The sequence below is a fragment of the Megalops cyprinoides genome, chromosome 9 (genome assembly GCF_013368585.1).
Source record: "Megalops cyprinoides isolate fMegCyp1 chromosome 9, fMegCyp1.pri, whole genome shotgun sequence".
Taxonomy (NCBI): domain Eukaryota; kingdom Metazoa; phylum Chordata; class Actinopteri; order Elopiformes; family Megalopidae; genus Megalops; species Megalops cyprinoides.
The window spans coordinates 33,100,411-33,119,382 of NC_050591.1; the positions used below are offsets into that span (position 1 = coordinate 33,100,411).

At 45.5% G+C, this 18,972-nt stretch overlaps 1 protein-coding gene across 1 annotated transcript; it reads right to left on the bottom strand.

Moving 5' to 3' along the window:
- Nucleotides 1–232: 232 nt before the first annotated feature.
- On the bottom strand, nucleotides 233–18,373 carry LOC118783824 (RIMS-binding protein 2-like). Its single transcript, XM_036537781.1, has 14 exons — nucleotides 18,361–18,373; nucleotides 17,358–17,462; nucleotides 16,819–16,869; nucleotides 14,262–14,391; nucleotides 13,423–13,604; nucleotides 12,302–12,402; nucleotides 12,075–12,184; nucleotides 10,483–11,331; nucleotides 8,529–8,674; nucleotides 7,741–8,082; nucleotides 4,337–4,708; nucleotides 2,269–2,415; nucleotides 672–1,733; nucleotides 233–259 (listed from the first exon to the last, which is right to left on the bottom strand). The coding sequence occupies exons 2-14, from the start codon at nucleotides 17,457–17,459 to the stop codon at nucleotides 233–235; spliced, it is 3,621 nt and encodes a 1,206-aa protein (XP_036393674.1). The 5' UTR covers nucleotides 17,460–17,462; nucleotides 18,361–18,373.
- Between the last annotated feature and the right edge of the window lie 599 nt (nucleotides 18,374–18,972).

Here is an 18,972-nt window from a genome sequence, read left to right on the forward strand (position 1 = left end):
GGATATACAGTATTACATCTGCCAGTCCAGATGTATTGATTCCTTCCTTTCATTTTTTCAGTAGCAGACAAATAATTATCATTAGAATAATGGACTCTTTTCCATTTTAACACACCCCCCTTAGTACGGTTTCATTGATGGTTCATCTTGGCTCTACCTTTAGTCTCATTCCAAGCCACTTCAGGTTAAACTGGGATTGATTTAAGACTTCCTGCTCTGATCTCTGGTCAGGCTAACAGGGCGTTAAGATGACAGTAACCTGCCAAAAGGCAATTAATAGCACAGGGGGAAAAGTCGTGGAATTAACGGTCTGACCTTTGAACTGTCTCGCTTCCGCCCTCGCTGTCTTTGGGGATTTGCTGTTCAGGTGCAGGTCTCTGTTTCCAGAAGTTTCCTGATAAACGAGAATCACGTCACTCGCAAACCACATCATGGCGAGTTTGGACACACGGCCAGTTCAAGCCTGTTTGTCCTGAGCAGACCCCTCAACGAGGAGTAGCATCAGATTCACATAAAGTGGTTTTTATGATGTGAACTTTTCATTACAGCTGCACGCAGAAGTTGTGCTGTTTCACTGTCAGAGGTAGTATGACACAAATATGCAAGGCAAGATCCTACCCAATAAGACAGAAAAGGTTACAGCTATTTTCCAAAACTGAAAGGCCACTCACCCTCGGATAGCCGCCATCAGCGCTGTAGCTCCTTGTCGTCTGCTCAAGTTTGGCACGCTGCGGTGTTGCGGTGTGGTACTCTAGCCTCCGGACAGTCTTTCCTCTGCTCTGGTGGTGCTGCTGGAAGGTGGCCGCCTCAGGCTCGAAGGGCACGCTGTCCAGCATCTCTGGCCGCTTGGTCCTCCGCGCCCCGCAGGCGAGAGCCTGGAAGCTGGCGGCACAGTCCCTCAGCTCCTCCAGCACCTTGGAGCGGCCTCCCTCCACCCACCACTCCGAGCTCATCTCTTCCACCACCACGTCGGCGGGGTCGAAGGGCAGGCCCTCCTCCTCGTCCTCGGTCCCGTACTCCACGTCGATCTCCATCCTGGAGCCCGCCGGCGCCGTGGTCCTCACCACAGTCCTGCTGCCCAGGTACTGGCCCGCCGCCAGTCGGTCCGAGGCCATCTGGTTCCTCAGAATTGCCTCCCTCCTGAGCTGGTCCCCCCCGCCCTTCGCCAGCTGGGGGCTGTGCCCCTTCAGGTGCGAGCCCTTCCTGACCCCCTTGCTGGGGACGTAGACGCTGCTGTCTGAGTCGTAGCCCTCCTCCGGGTAGCTGATGGTGTCCACGACGTCGGAGTAGTGGACCCTGCGCTGCTTCTTGCTCTTGCTCTTGGTCTGGGGGATGGTGCCGTACCCACTGTGTCCTTGGGCCGCGTCCTCGAACCGCTGGCCACTCTGGGCCCTGCTGGTGTGGTGCTGGGGCTTGGGGCCGGGGTGCGGGCTTTCAGGGGGCTTGCATTTGGTATTAAAGCACCGGTCGCTTTGGGCCACACAGCCACCGCTCTGCAGCGCCTTCAGGGCGGGGCTGTGACCGACACCGTCCGGGACCCCCGGCCTCTTTTGCTCTGGGTGTAAGCGCTGGATTTGGGGAGACCTTCGCTGCTCACTCTCCTCGGGTTCTTCACAGTTGTCCTCCTCCTCTGTGACCTCAGGAATGCTGAAGAGCTCCTTCCTCTGGTGTGTCTGTGACTTCAGGATCCTTTCCAGAAGCTCCTCGTCACTGTCCGTCTCCCACGTGTCAGCCTGGGGGTGGGGGGTACAGTGAAGGAACAGGAGTGGTGGATTAAAAGCATGGATATGCCTCCCCCCCAATAAAAAGACTATATAAAAAGACTATATATCCTATATCCTATATATCCTATATCTGAAATGAATAAAGTACTGTAAAATGCACACTTAAAGTGCTATTGTACCACTTACTTCACTTACTTTTCATTTTCTAGTATCAACACATGCAAACATACTGTGGTGGCAGTGAAGCACAGTGATAAGAAACAGGACCTGGAATTGAGAGGTTGCATACTCAATTCCCCAGTGGGACACTTCTCAAAATTGTAACCTACGTAAGTCACTCTGGATAAGAGCGTCTGCTAAAAGACAATACTGTAATGTAACATGCTGTATGCATGGCTTCATTACACATACTGGCTTTCTGCAAATAACATTCTGACATAGTCTTTATAGACATTGGAGACTTCATCTATTCAACACAGCCTTGTGAGTCTCTGTGGAGCACCTACCAGATGAACGTATACATAGTAAGGTATCATGGAGTTACCTTGCCATCCTCTCCGACGCCACAGCTCTCTTGACACTCTTCGTCTGGGATGTCAGAGTAGAGGCCTTCATCCTCCTCCAGGGCATCTGAGAGGTCAGAGGTCACCTTTGCCTTGCTTTGTACCCCTATTGGCTTAGAGGCACAGTCCTGTGAGTTGAAGTGAAATTAAGCTAGTCACTACCAATCAATTACACATCAAATAGACCTGACAAGGAGGTTAATACTTAAAAGCTCTGTTATAGCCTGCTTTACTGGTGTTTAACAAAGCAAGAAAGCAGTCATTTAGGGAGCCTATTTACTGACATTAATTGAATTGAATTGAACACACCATCGCATTAGGCTCATAATTAGTTTCATAGTTCATAGTTTGATGCTGGACATGCATTGTACTTGTGTGAGAGCTAAAACAAAATTGCATTGGCTTAATGATCAATAAAGCCACAAAAATCAGTAAAATCCACCTGAAGTATCACTTTTGTAATAATTAAAAAACTGTTCTTAAAGGGCCATGAAACTGGCAAAAAAAAACTTTTTTTCAATCAGATGTTAAGACCATAGCCTGTGATGCTATCATAGCATGAAAAAATGTAGGACATTTGATCTGTTGATCCTATAAAATGTCTTTGGCATGTTCACATCACAAAAATACCACTCTAATTCATTGACTTCCTGATGAACAATCTTCTCTTTGTCTAGAACAGGGGGTCAGTAATGAATAGGGTATACATCATACAGCCAGCTATACTGACTGTGAAAGCACATACTGGCTGTATCTGAGAAGGGAAGTCATCACGTCAGCTCAAATTTATGGCAATGTGGTAAACCTTTTTAGAGACAGACATGAAATACCAAAGTAGCAAAACTATACTTACAAGAAATCATTTTTAGTTTGTGTGCATTTTTCCCATACGATGGGCTGGTATACGTGTATTTGTGCATCAATGCAATGCAATCAAGCAGTTCTTGAACAACTTATAACCACAACTTATAACCACAATTTCCTGTAAATATGACATTGTCTTTTTTTCTCTTCTGCGCTTAAGTGCTTATGCAGAAGGATACAAACAAAAATGAATTCAGCTTTGTTAATAATTGGTTGCATTCACCATTGGTTTTATCAAAAGAGTCAGTGGTTTTATCAAAAAATGTTTTAGAATGTGTGCAGCATATTTCTAACTATTGCTGGCACAAAACTCTGACCGTGTTACCTCGTCATGCGACTTAAATAAACCAGAGAATCAGAACTCATTAAACATAAATGGCCACAAATAACAGACAAACAAAACAATCGGACCCACTTAGGAATTTGACGCTGCACGTTTTTTTGAAGTCATCAAATGCAATAAGTTGACATGACATTCCCTTTTGCAGAACTCCCGCTGGAACAATTCTGCCCTAATCGCTAAGGCTGCGCAGAAAGAGGCACGACCAAGCAGAATGATCTCGGACATCACACAGACCTCAGAGGCCTTGCAGGAAGTGAAGCCGTGGGCTGAAACATGAGCTCTGCGTGCCGAGACAGGGAGGGAGGATGCACATGACGCATATGAATTCTACACAGCTAGCAACGTGTAAAGCAGCCCCGGTAAGTGATCCGGACACAGATATAGGTCTACAGAAAACGCAGCGGAGCTTGTGACACAACAGGCTTGAGTCTGCGTATGTGGTTTTGTCACATCTTCGCAGTTCATACCAACGTGTTTGCTGGAAAGAGTACATTTTGTGACCCCGGCCAATGTGTGAACAGAATGTACGATGCTGTTTTTTTTTTTTTTTTTTTGAGGGCTCTTGCTCTTGCCTCTTTTTTGAGAATGATCTCTGTTCTTGCAAATGGGTGCAGGATATGACTCATAAAAGCACTTGGTCTAACTCACCTCAGTGTGTGAACGCAGGGTTCAGAGACTGGGACAAACAGCTACCTCAGCAAAGCTGCATTTTCTTTTTTTCCACTTGCAGCAATGATCTAATTGAGCTGTGCTTGCCAGAGACCTTGCGGGGGGGGGTGGATGGGGGGGGGGGTTTGGGATTTGCGCCAGGCAATTAAGAGATTACAGAAGAGGCAGCAAACCTGGGGTCTCTTCAGGTAGCTGTTGTCCTGACTCCCTGTGTTTTGGGGCTCTGGCGCGCGCTGGCTGAGCTCCAGGAACTCATCTAAAGACACCACCCTGGCACCCTCCCCGCGGGGCTGATCCTCAGCCTCCGGCTCCTCCAGCAAGGGGTCAGAGGGAGGGCGGAAGTGGGTTTCCATGACAGCCCGAGCGGGCGGAACCCGGGCAGGGCCTGCACTGACCTCGGCTGCGGGCGTGTCGGGCTCGGCGCCGGAGACCTCGTGATCGGGGCACTCGGAGATGGAGATGGTGGGAAGAGGCATCCCCAGATGCACTGGCTCTTTGGTTACAGCTGATGTTTGAACGCCGCCAGAGGACCTGTTCACGCTGACCTGAAGCAACAGAGAAACACACATGCGGAGAGTGACCCTATTACAGAAGGGCTGAGACATTAAATCATTTAGCAGACACTCTTATCCAGAGTGACTTACATCAGTTACAGTTTATTTATTTTACAATATTATCCATTTACACAGCTATACAGCTGAATATTTTACTTTAGACATTACCATGTAAAAGGGAGCCATTTGGAAATGTGTATTGGATTATTTTGTAGGGATACTGAAGGATACGTTTGCTTTGTTTGGTGTAACAAAATGGAGGAAGACCGCCCCCCCCCCCCCCCCCCCCCCCCCCCAAGGAGCTCATGACAAACTTACAGTATGGAAGACATTGACCCAACTTGAATCTACAAACAATGAATTAGAGCGCTACACTGTCATGAGTAATAAGAGAATGACCTCCCACCCATCCCAGTAAACTAGTCTGGATGAATTTTCCTCTGTTTATTTGACTGCATTTCCTTTGTCCATCCTTTGGGTTTAAAGTCAAAATTTCACTCTGCAGTTGTTCAATGGATTGAGGATATTTAGCTACATTACAATGGTTTAAGATGGAAACGCAGCTCCTTTTTCTAGAAAGTGGAGTGAAACAATAAGAATTTGTGGTTGCGTGAGAAAATCGCTGGAATTTTCTTAGCCAGGGCATTTGTGCTGGTCATTTTCAGCGCTACAGTTTTTCTAGTGACATGGCCCATTTAGCCAGGCTTAAAATTAGCGCTGGCTGAATTTGTGCTAATCCTAATAGCTCTAAATTTTAACAGTGAGTCCTTTTTGTGCTGCAGAGGCTTTAAAATGTGTTTATACCAAGTGTTGTACTGCAAATGCTGTATTCCAACTTTTCACAAATGTCCAGCATGTTCCTCCCCATGCATTGAAAAGACTTAAAAGAGAACAGCAATTATCTTTAAAGCAGTTAAAAGAACACATAAAGAAAAGCAGTATTTATGCAGACCCTAAACTCTTTTTTACATTCATGTATCATATACCTATTCTGTTTATTGTATTGTTTATTGCTATTTATCGTATCAAGCCCTGCACAGGTTTATATTTCTTTTATAACTGCTGTGTAAGGGCAAAAATTGCATAGTACTGTTTTCAGATCAAACGATGAATAATGTGAATAGTCTGACAATATGGCTTTGGAAGTTCTATTTTCCCATTACCTTCACGGGTAGAATGCACATGTGCAGTTGTATTCTTTCAACTGTACTACTGAAGTCTTTACATTACATTATTGTCATTTATCAGACAGTCTTAACCATAGCAACTTACATATGTTACAGTTTTTAAATGTTATCCACGTAAACAGTTGGCTATTTACTGAGACAATGGTGGGTTAAGTACCTCTCCCAAGGTATAGCAGCTGTGCCCCAGTGGGGAATTGAACCAACAAGATTTGGTTATAAGCCCTGCAACAACCATGCTATACTGCTGCCCCTAACCCCCTAGTTACTATTCCTGAGTTTTTTTTTTCTTTGATTTACAAATAAATGCAAGTTCCATTTCTCAATACAAACACAGATGTTTTCATTAATTTCAGTAGTTACTGAATGCAAAAAAAAACAGTTAAGCATAGAAGTAACACTTCCATTTAATTCAAATTAGTCCAAGTTAAGGACAGGTGTTGAGGGCTTAATGCTATATCTCTAACATGACACTTGAATTGTATGAATTTTTGGTTTAAAAATGTTTCTGGTTTTAACCAAATACAATTATTTACAAATGAAACCTAAACTAAGCAGTCTTTTAACTGCCACATATTTCTTATTCAAACTCATAAGCAGTGAAAGGGCTCCTCTTTAAAACATAACTGTAAGTGCATCTTTCAGATTCTTTTTTATCATACATTAGATTTCTGGGTTTCAAGATAATCTGAGCCCTCACTTTTAACCATTTTGTAAATTCTGTCTGTGATGTGATTTGAACAAAACAGCACATTACAATTTACCAGTATCTTTGCTTTTTTTGTGTAATACATTAAGCCTTCATTTGGCTTTTAACTCATTTAATAGGGCTTGAAACACAATAAAACACAGAGCCGGTGAGGAAGGGAAGGGACTTTGTACTGCTGATACTGCTGTTGAAGACATGAGTGCATTTATTCAGACTGTGGATGCAAATGTGTTTTGGAACCCACAACATGTGCTGCACATTTTTACAACCATGCTGGGTTTTTGTAATTAGAAAGATAAGGCCATATGAAAAGCCGCACTGCACTCATCTGGGTGATTTCAAGGGTGCACAAGTTTGCATAGCTAGGAAACTGTGACAGTTCAGTGATTTTTACCGTTATCTATAGAGTATCTGTAGTATCATGCACTGAATAGCTCATCTTTTGTGGTATGGTAGGCTGCAAGTGCACTGGAAGCTTGTATTATGCAAAAGAACGGGCAAATATCCCACGGGATGTGCACATCAACCACTGCCAACTGTCCTCAACTGTCCCAACGGGAGCTGGTTTTTTTGGGAGACAGACAAAAAAAAGTTGCGGATTTGGAAGGTCTGTTCCCTCCCAAATCCATTCCCGGATTTGACGACTGTGTGTCACAATTTGACAGTCCTTTTATAGAAATGAAAAAAGGGCACTGGTATGTGTTTAAGGAGAACTGTTTACCCAAGATGGTCTTTTATCTGTCGTCCTCAAATCAGGTTTGAGCTTTGAGCTGACATAAACCGGAGCCTGAATGAAGATGGCACTGCAAACATTTCAATCCCCCCCCTCCCCCCCGCAACGATCTAATACGCTGCAAATAAACATTCGTGAATCTGCTGTCCTCTCCAGCACTGTCGTCATCATCATCAACATCAGAGAAAATAAAATAAAAAGTATTTTGTAATATCCAGAATTTAAACTGTCCCTTAAAATAATGCAGTGAGGGACAGTAACAGATGAAACTGAAGACAAGGGAGCGACTGGAAAGGAAATCACAGAAGGCTACTCATAAAGCCTCATGTTCAGTATCAATAGGTCTTTGGGTAACAGCTAATTAGTGATTAGCCCAGAAATGGGAGTAGATCATTACCTCTGGCGGTCGAACAGTGGCACTGTCAGTAGGTATCACTTTGTAAGCATCGGGAGAGGTTCCTACGAAAGAGGCGTGGGCGTCTACGGGTGGGTTGCGTTTGGCAGTTGACGTTTCCTGGGGCGGGGCTGTTGCGTGGGTGCCAGGACTCGAAGGCCGGGCGAAAGTCATCCCCGCTGCGGTGGCCATGAGGCTCGGAAGGACTCGGACAGGCACAGAGTCGGGCGACTCCCCCTGAGGTGACATCGTCCGCACTGTCAGCTCCTGGGCAGTCTGCAGGATGTGGATCTGTGAGGGCCCAATCAGAGCGCTGGTGGCCGTGGGGGAGGACACCTCCAACACCTGGGAACGATACAGCCGCAACACTGACCAATCCTGCGAACTGTGTCTGTCATGAGTCAGAGAACGCCGCCACGGCAACAACAGATTTAATAACTGCTTTACACTGTGTATTGGAATGTCAAATCAAATTCCAGTTTCAAAAGTATAGTATTTCAAAAGTATCATATTACATTACATTACATTCATTTAGCAGACATTCTTAACCAGAGCAACTTCCAGCACAAGACAACAGAAGTGTATCCATCCATATAAGAAATGTAAAGTTATTTTCAGCTCAGAAGATGTAATATCTCATGACATATTTCTATGACTTTGCATAAAAGCATATGGCATCGCTGGCATACATATATATCATTCATTAGCAGAGGTCAGAATATTCTTGCATAAGTGTCTTGCATGAATTGAGCATGGTCTTGATGAGCACGGAGAGTGAGATTTTGACTCACTTTTCTTTTGTCTGAGTAGATGGTGTACCCGGTGACGGGGACGCCGTTGGAGATGCCATTGATGGACACCGGCTGCCAGCTGACGAGGACGATGCCGGGGGAGGGGCCCGCCTCCAGCCGCACATTCAGGGGGGCAGCAGGATGCCCTTTGGGGAGAGCAGAAAGAGAATTTACTTCACTCAGCCTTTTAAAGAATTTAACATTTACATTACTGCCACGTATTAGCAGATGCTCCTGTCCAGAATGCCTTATAATGGTTACAGCTCTATCCATTCATACAGCTGGATATTAACTGAGGCATTGTGGGTTAAAGGACCTTGCCCAAAGGTACAACAGCAGTGCCCCAGCAGGGAACTGAACCGGTAACCTTTTGGTTATGAGCCCTGCTCCTTACCACTGCGGCACACCGCTGGCCAAGTTCAGCCTGAGTATGGAGCCAAACCCGGCGCCATACTGCAGGTGAGCCACCTAAAGTCAGTGACATCACTCCCTGGAGCTGAGACAAGAAAGTTCTCAGTGGGAGGACCCTGGCTTTTTGCATATTGAGCTACATAACAGCACAATCAAACCTAATCAATTAAAAGCAATTGGAACTGAATCCAGTATGCACCGTGCAGCCCTTGGAACAGGGTTGGAAAAGCTATCCTTGGCAATTGTAAGCTCACAAAGCACTGATAAAAACTGAAAACCCCAGTTTCTTCAAATAAATAGTCTACCACAGGAGTCTCTCGCTCCTGATTTAGTAAGTAGTGGGTGTGAGCTTCCCTTGAACCCCCGTGGCAACATGACTGACATGGCAGGATTGTGTCATGAGGTTATTTATTACCAAAGTGAGTGGAATTAGCGAAACCGAATAGCCGCAATTCATGTGGTCACGCTTTCGTGGCTGGGTGATGGCTGAACAATAATAACCCAGCGATCATCCAGAGATCTCAAAGCACATCTACGCCAGCAGGAGACTCATGGCAGGGTGGTGCGTCACACCTCTTTTTCACCACAACTCTCACCCCCTTTCGGCAGTTTCGGCAGAGAGGCGAGGATTTTAATCAGCCCGTTATATGGGATGATGCTTAGTCAGGCAGATGGTGAAAGCTGGATGGGGAATTTGGCTATGACTCTGGGTTCACTCCCTTCGCTGTTTGTGATACGTGCCATGGGACTGTTAAGTGATACCCTGTGCTTTTTGAGCACAGTGGAGAGAGCCATGACCAAAAGCAAACCTCGTCATAGATATGTTTTATGTGCATCATATGTGAGTCATATTCATGCTGCAGACTTGATTTATCCAAATGCTACTTAACAGAACAGCTGATGGCTGGCTATCTTTGAGTAGGCCTAGTCATGCATTAAACTCTCTGATGTTTTCAAAAATAGGAATACATATTAAGTATTCATGAAGACAGGAGATATATACTCTGCAGAAAAAAAAAAAAAATTTGAACTGTGACACCTACTTATGCCCCTGATTACAACCAAATAGGAACATATTTAAATGTGAATAATTTTTCTAACAAATTCATCAAGTAGTCTTAAACCCTTGAGGCTAATGACACAAGTCTGCATCATAATTTCTGCATCAAGTTTTCTTTGCAGTTATTTCTCAGTCAATGACAACTCTTTAATATTCTCTCCAAACATGCACAGGTGCTGAATCCAACACATTCACAGATACCTTAAATTAATAGTGGCAAGAGTAGTAATTACCATTGTCCCACATTGTATTGAAAATGGAAAGACCAGCTAATAAAACAAAGGTATATGAGTGAGTCATTTCTAAATAAACTTACTGGCTTATCTGGTTTGCAATGCAGAGTGTCAGGTGGATCAAAATACATACAAATTGGCTTTTCTTCTCAGATAAACTGAAAATATATAATGATAGGAAACAAAGACATTCTCTAATGTTGCACCAATAGAGCATTAATATAAGAAGCCGGTGGTACTGAGCACTCACCCGCCGTCAGCGTGGTGAACGTTATCACAGCGCACTTGTGCTCCCGCCCGTACAGGGACAGCTCCCAGGGGGTGCAGTGTGACCTGGCCTCCACCTTGACCTTGTAGAGCTGGCCGGGCCTGAGGTCGCTGAGAGACAGGGAGTAGCCGCCGGCCTTGATCAGCCAGCACTCCCCGTCGTTTAAAGACACCGTGTGCATGTAGTTGCTGTTGCTGGGCAACCAAGCCAGGCGGGCAGAGGTGCCGGTGATGCGGTCCACCCTCAGCTGGGTGGGGGCCATACAGACGTCCCGTCCCACCAGCAGGGTACAGCGCAGCTGGTCCGAGGTGCCCCTCTCGGTCACGCTCTGCACGCACACCCTGTAGGCCTTCAGGTTGACGTCCAAGCGCTCCAGCACCGCCTTGGTCTGGGAGCCGAAGGGCACGTTAAGCCGCAGCTCCCTGTCCACGTACACATTGTAGCTCCACACGTTCCCCCAGCCGGCAGGCACCTGAGGCGGGTCCCAGCCGATGATGATGCTCTTGGCAAGCTGCTTGATCAGGGTCAGCCTCCTCGGATAAGGCACTACGTCGATGCCCGCCTCCTCCGTGTCCGTGTCGAAGCCGTTGGTCATCGGGCTCAGGTCTCTGCCTGGCACCCCCTCCGCGGGGGCGGCGGCCTCCCCAGCCCTCTCAGAGCTATCAGGGCAGAAACGCGTCAGCTTGTCTTCGCTGTGGAAGCTGCCCTCATGGAGGGCATTGTGGGAGAGGTCATTGACCACGGCAGGAGGACCGCCCACTATGACATCATCGGACAACAGTTCCACAAAGTTGGAAGGGACCAGCCCCCTCCGCCCGTCCATCAGCTCGCCTGCAGGAACAACGGGAGAACATCAAAACCTGGAAGTGGAGTCATCAACTGGAGCTGGAGTCTGTTTGACCTACAGCATAGATCACCTGAACACAGCATTGATCTAATATCTTAGCCTGCAAAATACTGACATACACAGATCTAAAAAAAAATTTGTTTCATGCCTTAAGGTTTCAAAATCTCTCTCATCCAAGTTCTAACCAAGCCCATCTGTTTAAGCCTCCACTAAAGGCCTGCTTTTCAATGCTAACCTATAATTTACTTTGCCTTTGAGAGACATTTATTTGCTATGATTCCAGCTATAGATTATCCCAGAGTACTGCACAATCAGTAATCAGGATCAGACATGTTTGAAATTGTTCTGTGCTGGGAAACATCTTTCTTCTGTAATGGATTTTTAAGAAGCAGTGGAGCGCATCTTAAATGTCACTAATGCACAGATATGGTTTGATGACTAATAGTCAATAAAATGACTTTCGCTTGCATCTGTTGGTGAGTAGGTTCACTTCTAATTTGAAAGATAATACAGGTGCAAAAATTTTGCATTTTTTTTGTTAATTGCAAAAATCTCAGTGTCTAACCCCCTGTGAATATGAACTATATATCACATAAAATTTGAATGATTGATATGATCTCAAACACAGGAAGCCAATCAATCGATCAAAACTGATCACAAGTTTCCTGGCATTATAAGGAGCACAGCACGAATGTGAATGTGAAAACCTCAGCACATATAAAAGGACCTTCATAGAAGCCATCCTCATCCATATCCCCATAGACACAGATGTACTCTCCGGCCACGAGGGGCAGCTCCACTTCTGGGTTGTAGTTGGGGCCTTCGTATGGATCATAGCTGGAGGCGTCGCAGGAAAAAAAATGCATAAATCATCAGACAGGAGTAAGATGGGAAGAGTGACCACCATTTCATTTGGGGGTGGGGTTGGGCAATGGGTATGTGTCAATTAGATACCTGTATCTGACAATGAAGACCTTCAATTTGGCAGTGACCCCTCTGCCGGGCACAGGAGCTGCACTGATATCCAAACCCCTAACCTCACTGGCAGCCGCAACCTGGAACCCACACAAAAACAATGCGCATTTGTTCTGAGAAAGCACAAGATCAGCCCCCGCCAAGCCAACACTCTGACTCGCTGCACCAGAATAACGCAGCGCTGAAGGCATCTTGATTTATTTGATTATCTTTGATGTGAGCTGCTGTCCCTGCTGTATTTTTTTTTTTTTGATTGCAAAATGCCTCCTTTGCTCATCTGGGTGACATAACATAGACAAGCACGGCCGCATATCGTTACTTCTAAATATATCTTACGAATGAATAAGCAAGAAGTTGAGCGAGGTCTATTTATAGCTACTGGGAACCCTTTTAAGGATAATCACTCACAACTATTACACCCTACATAATCCACTGCAGTCAGCAGATTATCTCTTTAAATATGAGCTTTATCAGACTACTCCTGGAGAGAAGGGGTCAGTTCTTTCCCTTTGGAAACCTCCGGAAATGCATGCAGCATTCTGGAAGGGGAGGGGTGTTCTTGCTTTATCTGCAGAGAGACACGGCCTGCAATCTGCTCTTTGATAATACACCAATGCGCAGTCTCACAGCACTGACTCATCAAAAACGCGATTAATCTGACTTAATTTCAGCTCTGTTAACATATTGCTCATATCACTATGGCCAGAGAACGGTTTTAAATCTATCTATGATTCCGTTACATGCATGTTATTTTATGCTGTCTGAGTTCCTGAAGGAGTGAATGAAATCCACCAGCGTGTGTAAAACACATGTCAAGCCCATTGGGCGGCAGTGTAGCATAGTGGTTCAGGAGCAGGACTTGTAACTCAAAGGTTGCCGGTTTGATTCCCCACTAGGGCACTGCTGCTGTACCCTTAGGCAAGGTACTTGACCCACAATTGCCTCAGTAAATATCCAGCTGTATAAATGGAAAACAGTAACCAATGTAAGTTGCTCTGGATAAGAGCGTCTGCTAAATGCCAGTAATGTAATGTAAAAGCCAGGGTAAAGCTAACAACACAGCTGAGCTCTGGGTGCTTGGAAAGGACAGATGCACTCACCTCATGGGACTGGGGGAGCTTTCGTGCATGGTGTAGGAAGGGCCCAGACTTGGGGGGGAGTTGCCTGAACTTGGGGGTGCAGACAGTGGATCCTGACGCAACATTGATCGATGGCAGCACACGGCGGCGGGGACCTGGTGCCCACTGCGATCTTGCCAGACCCGCTCCAAGCGGACCAAACTCTGAACGAGGACACAGGTGTGTTAGATACGCATTGTTCCACATACACATCCCACAAACTAAACGCCTCTGCAGTTTCTGACGAAAGGTAAACCTCAGTACAAAAAAAAAACAGGGTAAGGGTTTGGATACTTTTACGACATCCCCTCTTAAAGAATATTGTCTAAGATATTATTGTCTATTGTTGTTGAATATTGTCTACAGTGAAAACATGGTTTTCTAAAGAAAATTGTGCTCTGAAACAACATCTGAGAAATGCCTGTGATCATACAGGAACAGGCATGTTTTATATACTGTATGTAAGATTGTGGGGGATGTGATGACATGCCTTGAAAGACTGAAAGCAGAATGATTTTTTTTGTATGCAGGTTTTTCCTAGATATGGTCACATTACTTAAAAAAAGTAATAATTCTTGTCAGCATGGGTATTGGTGTAAAAGTATGCATTCAGATCATTGGGTAACAGTTCGTAGTGTTAGGAGCATGTTTTGTAACCCTAAGAGTGCAGGTCCAATTCCCAGGTGTGCGCTGCTGTTGTACCCTGGAGCCAGGTGCTCATGGATCACGCGTAAGCCGTGCAATTTGCTCCTGGATAATGGTGTCTGTTGCGATGATGTAATGTTATCTAATCCCGCCCACAGCCAGGCTCTCCTGCTTACCTGGCACCCCATTGGTCAGCTGGGAGAGGTCTGGGTTGCCCTGCTGGCGGAACCTCTCCAGCTCCTGCGAGAGTAGGGCAAACTGCTCGCTCTGGCATCGGCATTTCTCCTCCAGCTCCAGAACCGTTGCCTGGAGACGGACCGGGGGGCAGAGGGGGTGGGGGTGGGGGTGGCAGGGCAGGATCACAGTGCCAGACGTTACACCCCACGGCCTGAGCCTGCTGACCCCCCCTTAGATGTGAATCTGCACATAGCGTGTGATTCCGGCTCATTCCCTCAAACCAAAAGCACATGAGGTCCGTTCTATTACGGTTACATGAAATGATGCTGCAGATGAACCATAGCCGTAAATGATTTTGAAGAACAGATGAAAACTATGATGAAAAAATGGTTGTAAAATCTGAAGGAAAAAAAGTATTTTCGAAAGACCGGACATCTTTTGAAATGGAAATGAATGTGTGGTAAGCATGGTATGGGCATACACAGCTTGAGAGTGTAGGAGAGTGAGGGAGTGAAATGAAATATAAAGTGAGCTATATTATAGCCTTGCAGGGCTTTAAGCCAGCTGTATGAGCCTCGTGAGCACTAAAACAGTCTAGCCCCAGATTACTATGGTGGTATTATGACACTTATTTGAATAAAAAGGTCAGACTATGGTGCCCATCTGGGAAGAACTACACTCGAGCTGCTATCTGCAGACAAGCACTGGTTTCACTTCCTGGTGTAGGTCCTACTGAACTGTAACTTCCTGACAATCTGCTTTAGCAGGCCACACAAACCGACTACATTGACGCCAGTCTCACAGACTCAAAAAACCGTTTTCGGTTAACATCTGGTAGCTACTTCTGTTCACTGCCGCGGCAGTCTTGATATTTAAAAATAAAGCGGAAATATTAAGTAGTAAGGACAAAAAAACACGAGGGTTTCATGACGCTCCATCTGAAATCTCACAGACAAATAATGACGCCAATATGAAATAACAGAGACTTTGTCAGAATCTCAGGAAACGCCGCGCTTGTCTGCGGGGCACGTTTGAGAGACAAAGCTCCGAAGTGGAGCAAATCGCCGGGCGCTCAGGCGTGAGGTAGTCGTCCCCTCCTGCGCGCTCGCCCGCTCAGACAGATCAGCCCTCTGTGACAGTGAAAGCCGCTGCTTTTAGGCTGGCTTTGCGAGCCGTGTGGAGAGGTGCTCATTAACTGCGTCAGCAGCAGTTAGACAGGCCGCGGCCCTTAATCCGTTCCCCCCGCGGACTCGCCGTACTTTCGCGGAACAAAGTCACCTCTGCCGAAACGCGAGCGGTGTGCCCTTCGGGACCGGCCGGCGTCCTGGCAAGCTTTTCTGAGAGACACACTCGCCGCACATACTCATTCCGCAGTGCTGAGGAAAAAAACGGGTAGTGGCCGCTGACATCTCTCGTCCAAAGCCTTGTGTGCGAGACCTGCTGTAAACCGATGAGAAAGCCGCAAAGGTGAATGTCCTTGGCCGGGAAGGATTTCCACGGCAAGCCGTCTCTTGCACAACACGTCCATGCAGCGCAACCGATTTGAGCCCCCATCGCGCCATAAACACCATCTAATCTACAGCTCTGTAAAGCACCCGTACCCTACTTCGTGGTGCTTCTCCTTTTAATCACCTGCCGCTGTGAAAATACCAGCAGATGCGAAGGGCCCCAGTGTCAACACAAAGGATTAGTAAAACGAATACAATAACCATGAAACCTGTTACGCAATACGCGGAGCGCACAGCCCCTGTTCCTCCTCTCCGGGTCACCAAGCCAATGAATCCATTTAACTCGCTGGAGAAACAGGGGCGCTTGGGACGGACAGGTTCACATCAGTCCCTCCGCGTCCTCCTCCCACATCTTAAAAGACCCGCTTAAGCTCAACGGTAAACATACAGTAGCTGATCGTGCTGGAATTGGTGAAACCCTTCGCGTTCATCAGTAACGTTAGTTTCCAGTTTTATCCAGAGTCTCCTCTTAGACTACAGCTCTGCTATTTATTACGGTTCTCTTTACCCGCGACGCTGAAGCAGGGTTTCGGTGTAGCTCTAAGGAGAGGGTGTGGGGTTGGCGGTTGGGGAGTGTAAATAAAAAAGCACTAGATGCTGTTGGTTGCTGGTACCTGCATGCAGTCCAATGTACTCTGGTTTGCGGTAAAAACAGAGCAAATAAGATTTTCAGATAACCTTAATTAGTCAAAACGATGCATGCTTTAAAGATAACAACCAAAGGAAGACTAACGGTAAACAGATTAATAGGTCTTTTAAAATGTGTCTGATCTAAAGCTCAAAGCAGGTGGTAGATATTTTTCTGAACAGTTTCACTTTTCATCAGGGTTTCACTAGTGAGTTACAACAGATGTTTTGAACAGAATATAATGATGTCAAACTATTAACAGAAGGAGAAGATTCAGTACCTCAAATAGGGAAGTAGAACCTTTTCTCAAAATAGGTTGCAGGTAAGGTTATTATTAGGGTTAGGGTAAGGGCTGTTGGTACATACTATACAGTTTCAGCTAAACAGTGCTTCATAAAGGCTAGAGTAAATAACACTCACCTCCAACATCTGAACAACCCCTTCTTGCTCCTTCTTTGCAGCAAACTGAGCCTGTTTGTTTGGAAAAGATACATAAAGCACTGTTAATGGAAAAAACATATGATCATGTTCTCACGTTGCTATTAACAAAGATATTTGGTAAAGTTTTAAATGTTACTTCCATGGAACTATCAACAACTCTCATTCATGGTGTACAAGGGAGGATGGTTGAAGCCTGGAACAAAGGTTTTATCAGGGTCACATCACTCATACAACCCTTATCATGATTCTGTTGATTAATATCTACAGACTAAATTATATTTTAGACTGTAATGGATCTATTCCCTAATATCTGCAATGCTCCATGCTTTTTTTGTTTTTAAAAATAAAACAGTTGTTCAAAAAATAGCAGATTCAAGGGTCCCTTGAAGGAAAAATTGATCAATAATGATCACACACTAAAAATCATTTACCCTGGATTTCTCAAAAAATTGTAAGAACGGGGCGATAATCACAGCAATGACACGGAAACTCCTGCTGGTTTGGATTTCGATGCTCACCCTCTGCAGTCGTTTGACCTCATTTTGCTTGAAGGCGAGGATAGCCAGTGCCTGCTCATGCTCCAATTCCAGCTGCTGCCTTCTCTCTGTGACCTCTCGCATATGCTGCGGGTGCAGAGGCAGACCAGAGGGAATGAGGGGGACGTCTGAACAGCATCGCTCGTCATTACCGGCCCAAAATCAGTTTCAAACAAGGTCAGTCTCAAACTGATGTAGAGTAGGAAGATACTCATGGTAGTACACTTGGCCTCCCTTGTCTTGTCAGGTTGTACAAGTTATCTTAGGGTAGGGCTTGAATAGTGTTATGCTCACACTCACTGGTCTGGGAGTGTTGTTAGCCTGGTCTGCAGCTGTTGCTTATTCAAACTGAATGGATACATTTCTGTTCTATTGCGCTGGAAGTTGCTCTGGATAAGAGCATCTGCTAAATGAATGTAAAGTAATGTAATGTACTCCATACTTTTACACTGAAAACAGGGCCCAGCTGCCCTGAAAATAAGATTATGGAAAGTGCCAAGTGTCAAAAAAGTTCTGAAAATGCCTGCATGCAGTTGAAGGAAATGTGGTGAATGATGTGAAATATTTTTCTGTGTCGTCTGTGGTTGGTAAATTCTAGAGGGACAGTACACTTGACTTTAGTGGGAAAAAACCCTCAAAGTCTTTGAACAAACATAATGAACATTTGAACAAACATTTGAACAAACACAATATCAAACATTGATATTGTGGATATATACTTCAGGAGCCAATGGTGACTATTTCTCTTCAGTGTGCAGCTAAACTTCAGTTAAAACAAGCTAAAACATGTTTTAGATATGATACGTGCAACCACCTCCACCACCTTCACACTCAACCTGAGAAAATAGTTGCACAAAGATGGAAACAGATGTAAATAAAAGCCCTCTGCAGAATGCAATGGCCGCAGCATGACAAAACATTGCTCATGCACAACACATGTGAGAAAAGGACACCTTTCGTAGCACATAGCCACAGGTGACCCTACCTTGAGGACCTGCTCTAGGTTCTCCAGCTTGGCGCGGAGTCTCTGGTTCTCTTCGAGAACTGAATTGTGCTGAGCGGTCACTTCAGCTCCACATGTTCAACCTGGGCCTGCGGGAAACAGGCCTGGAATCAGCCCAAGAAGGTGCAACACTCCATCCTTTACAAGCACGGGGACAGTCTTCACACTTCAGCTAGGGTTCCAGAGCTCTATGCTGCTGTTCCTGTACAGAGCACTGATGGATATCCACCTGCTGGAGCCTCTACTCCCTCTGCCTCAGGTCGGTCCTCTTCTAGCCTCTCATTTCTGGCTCGCTCAGCTTCGAGCTGGCTCTCCTGCCCGTCACCAACAGAACAATGGAGAGGTATAAAACACTGGTGCTGCCATCAATTAGCTACCAGTGAAGTTTATAAATCCTGACTTTGGAGGATTTTCATACTACCATATCATCCTATATGCTATTTAATTAGGGCTTAGTTAATGTCTTATGATAACTGCATGTATTTTGATACCTAGTCTTTGACCTTCATGACTCTTTACCTTATGGATTTTAAGGTGCTATATAGAGCTGTATAATTTTATACATAATAACAATTTTATATGTAACTGATGTCT

What these genes read in the sequence shown, in the direction of transcription:
- LOC118783824 (XM_036537781.1), bottom strand. Translation starts at nt 17,459, where the DNA reads ATGCGAGAGGTCACAGAGAGAAGGCAGCAGCTGGAATTGGAGCATGAG. An exon ending in AGGTCAAACGACTGCAGAGG is followed by an intron (nt 16,870 to 17,357) that starts GTGAGCATCGAA and finishes CCAAACAAACAG; the next exon opens with GCTCAGTTTGCTGCAAAGAA. An exon ending in CTGATGGCGGCTATCCGAGG is followed by an intron (nt 260 to 671) that starts GTGAGTGGCCTT and finishes GCCTTTTGGCAG; the next exon opens with GTTACTGTCATCTTAACGCC.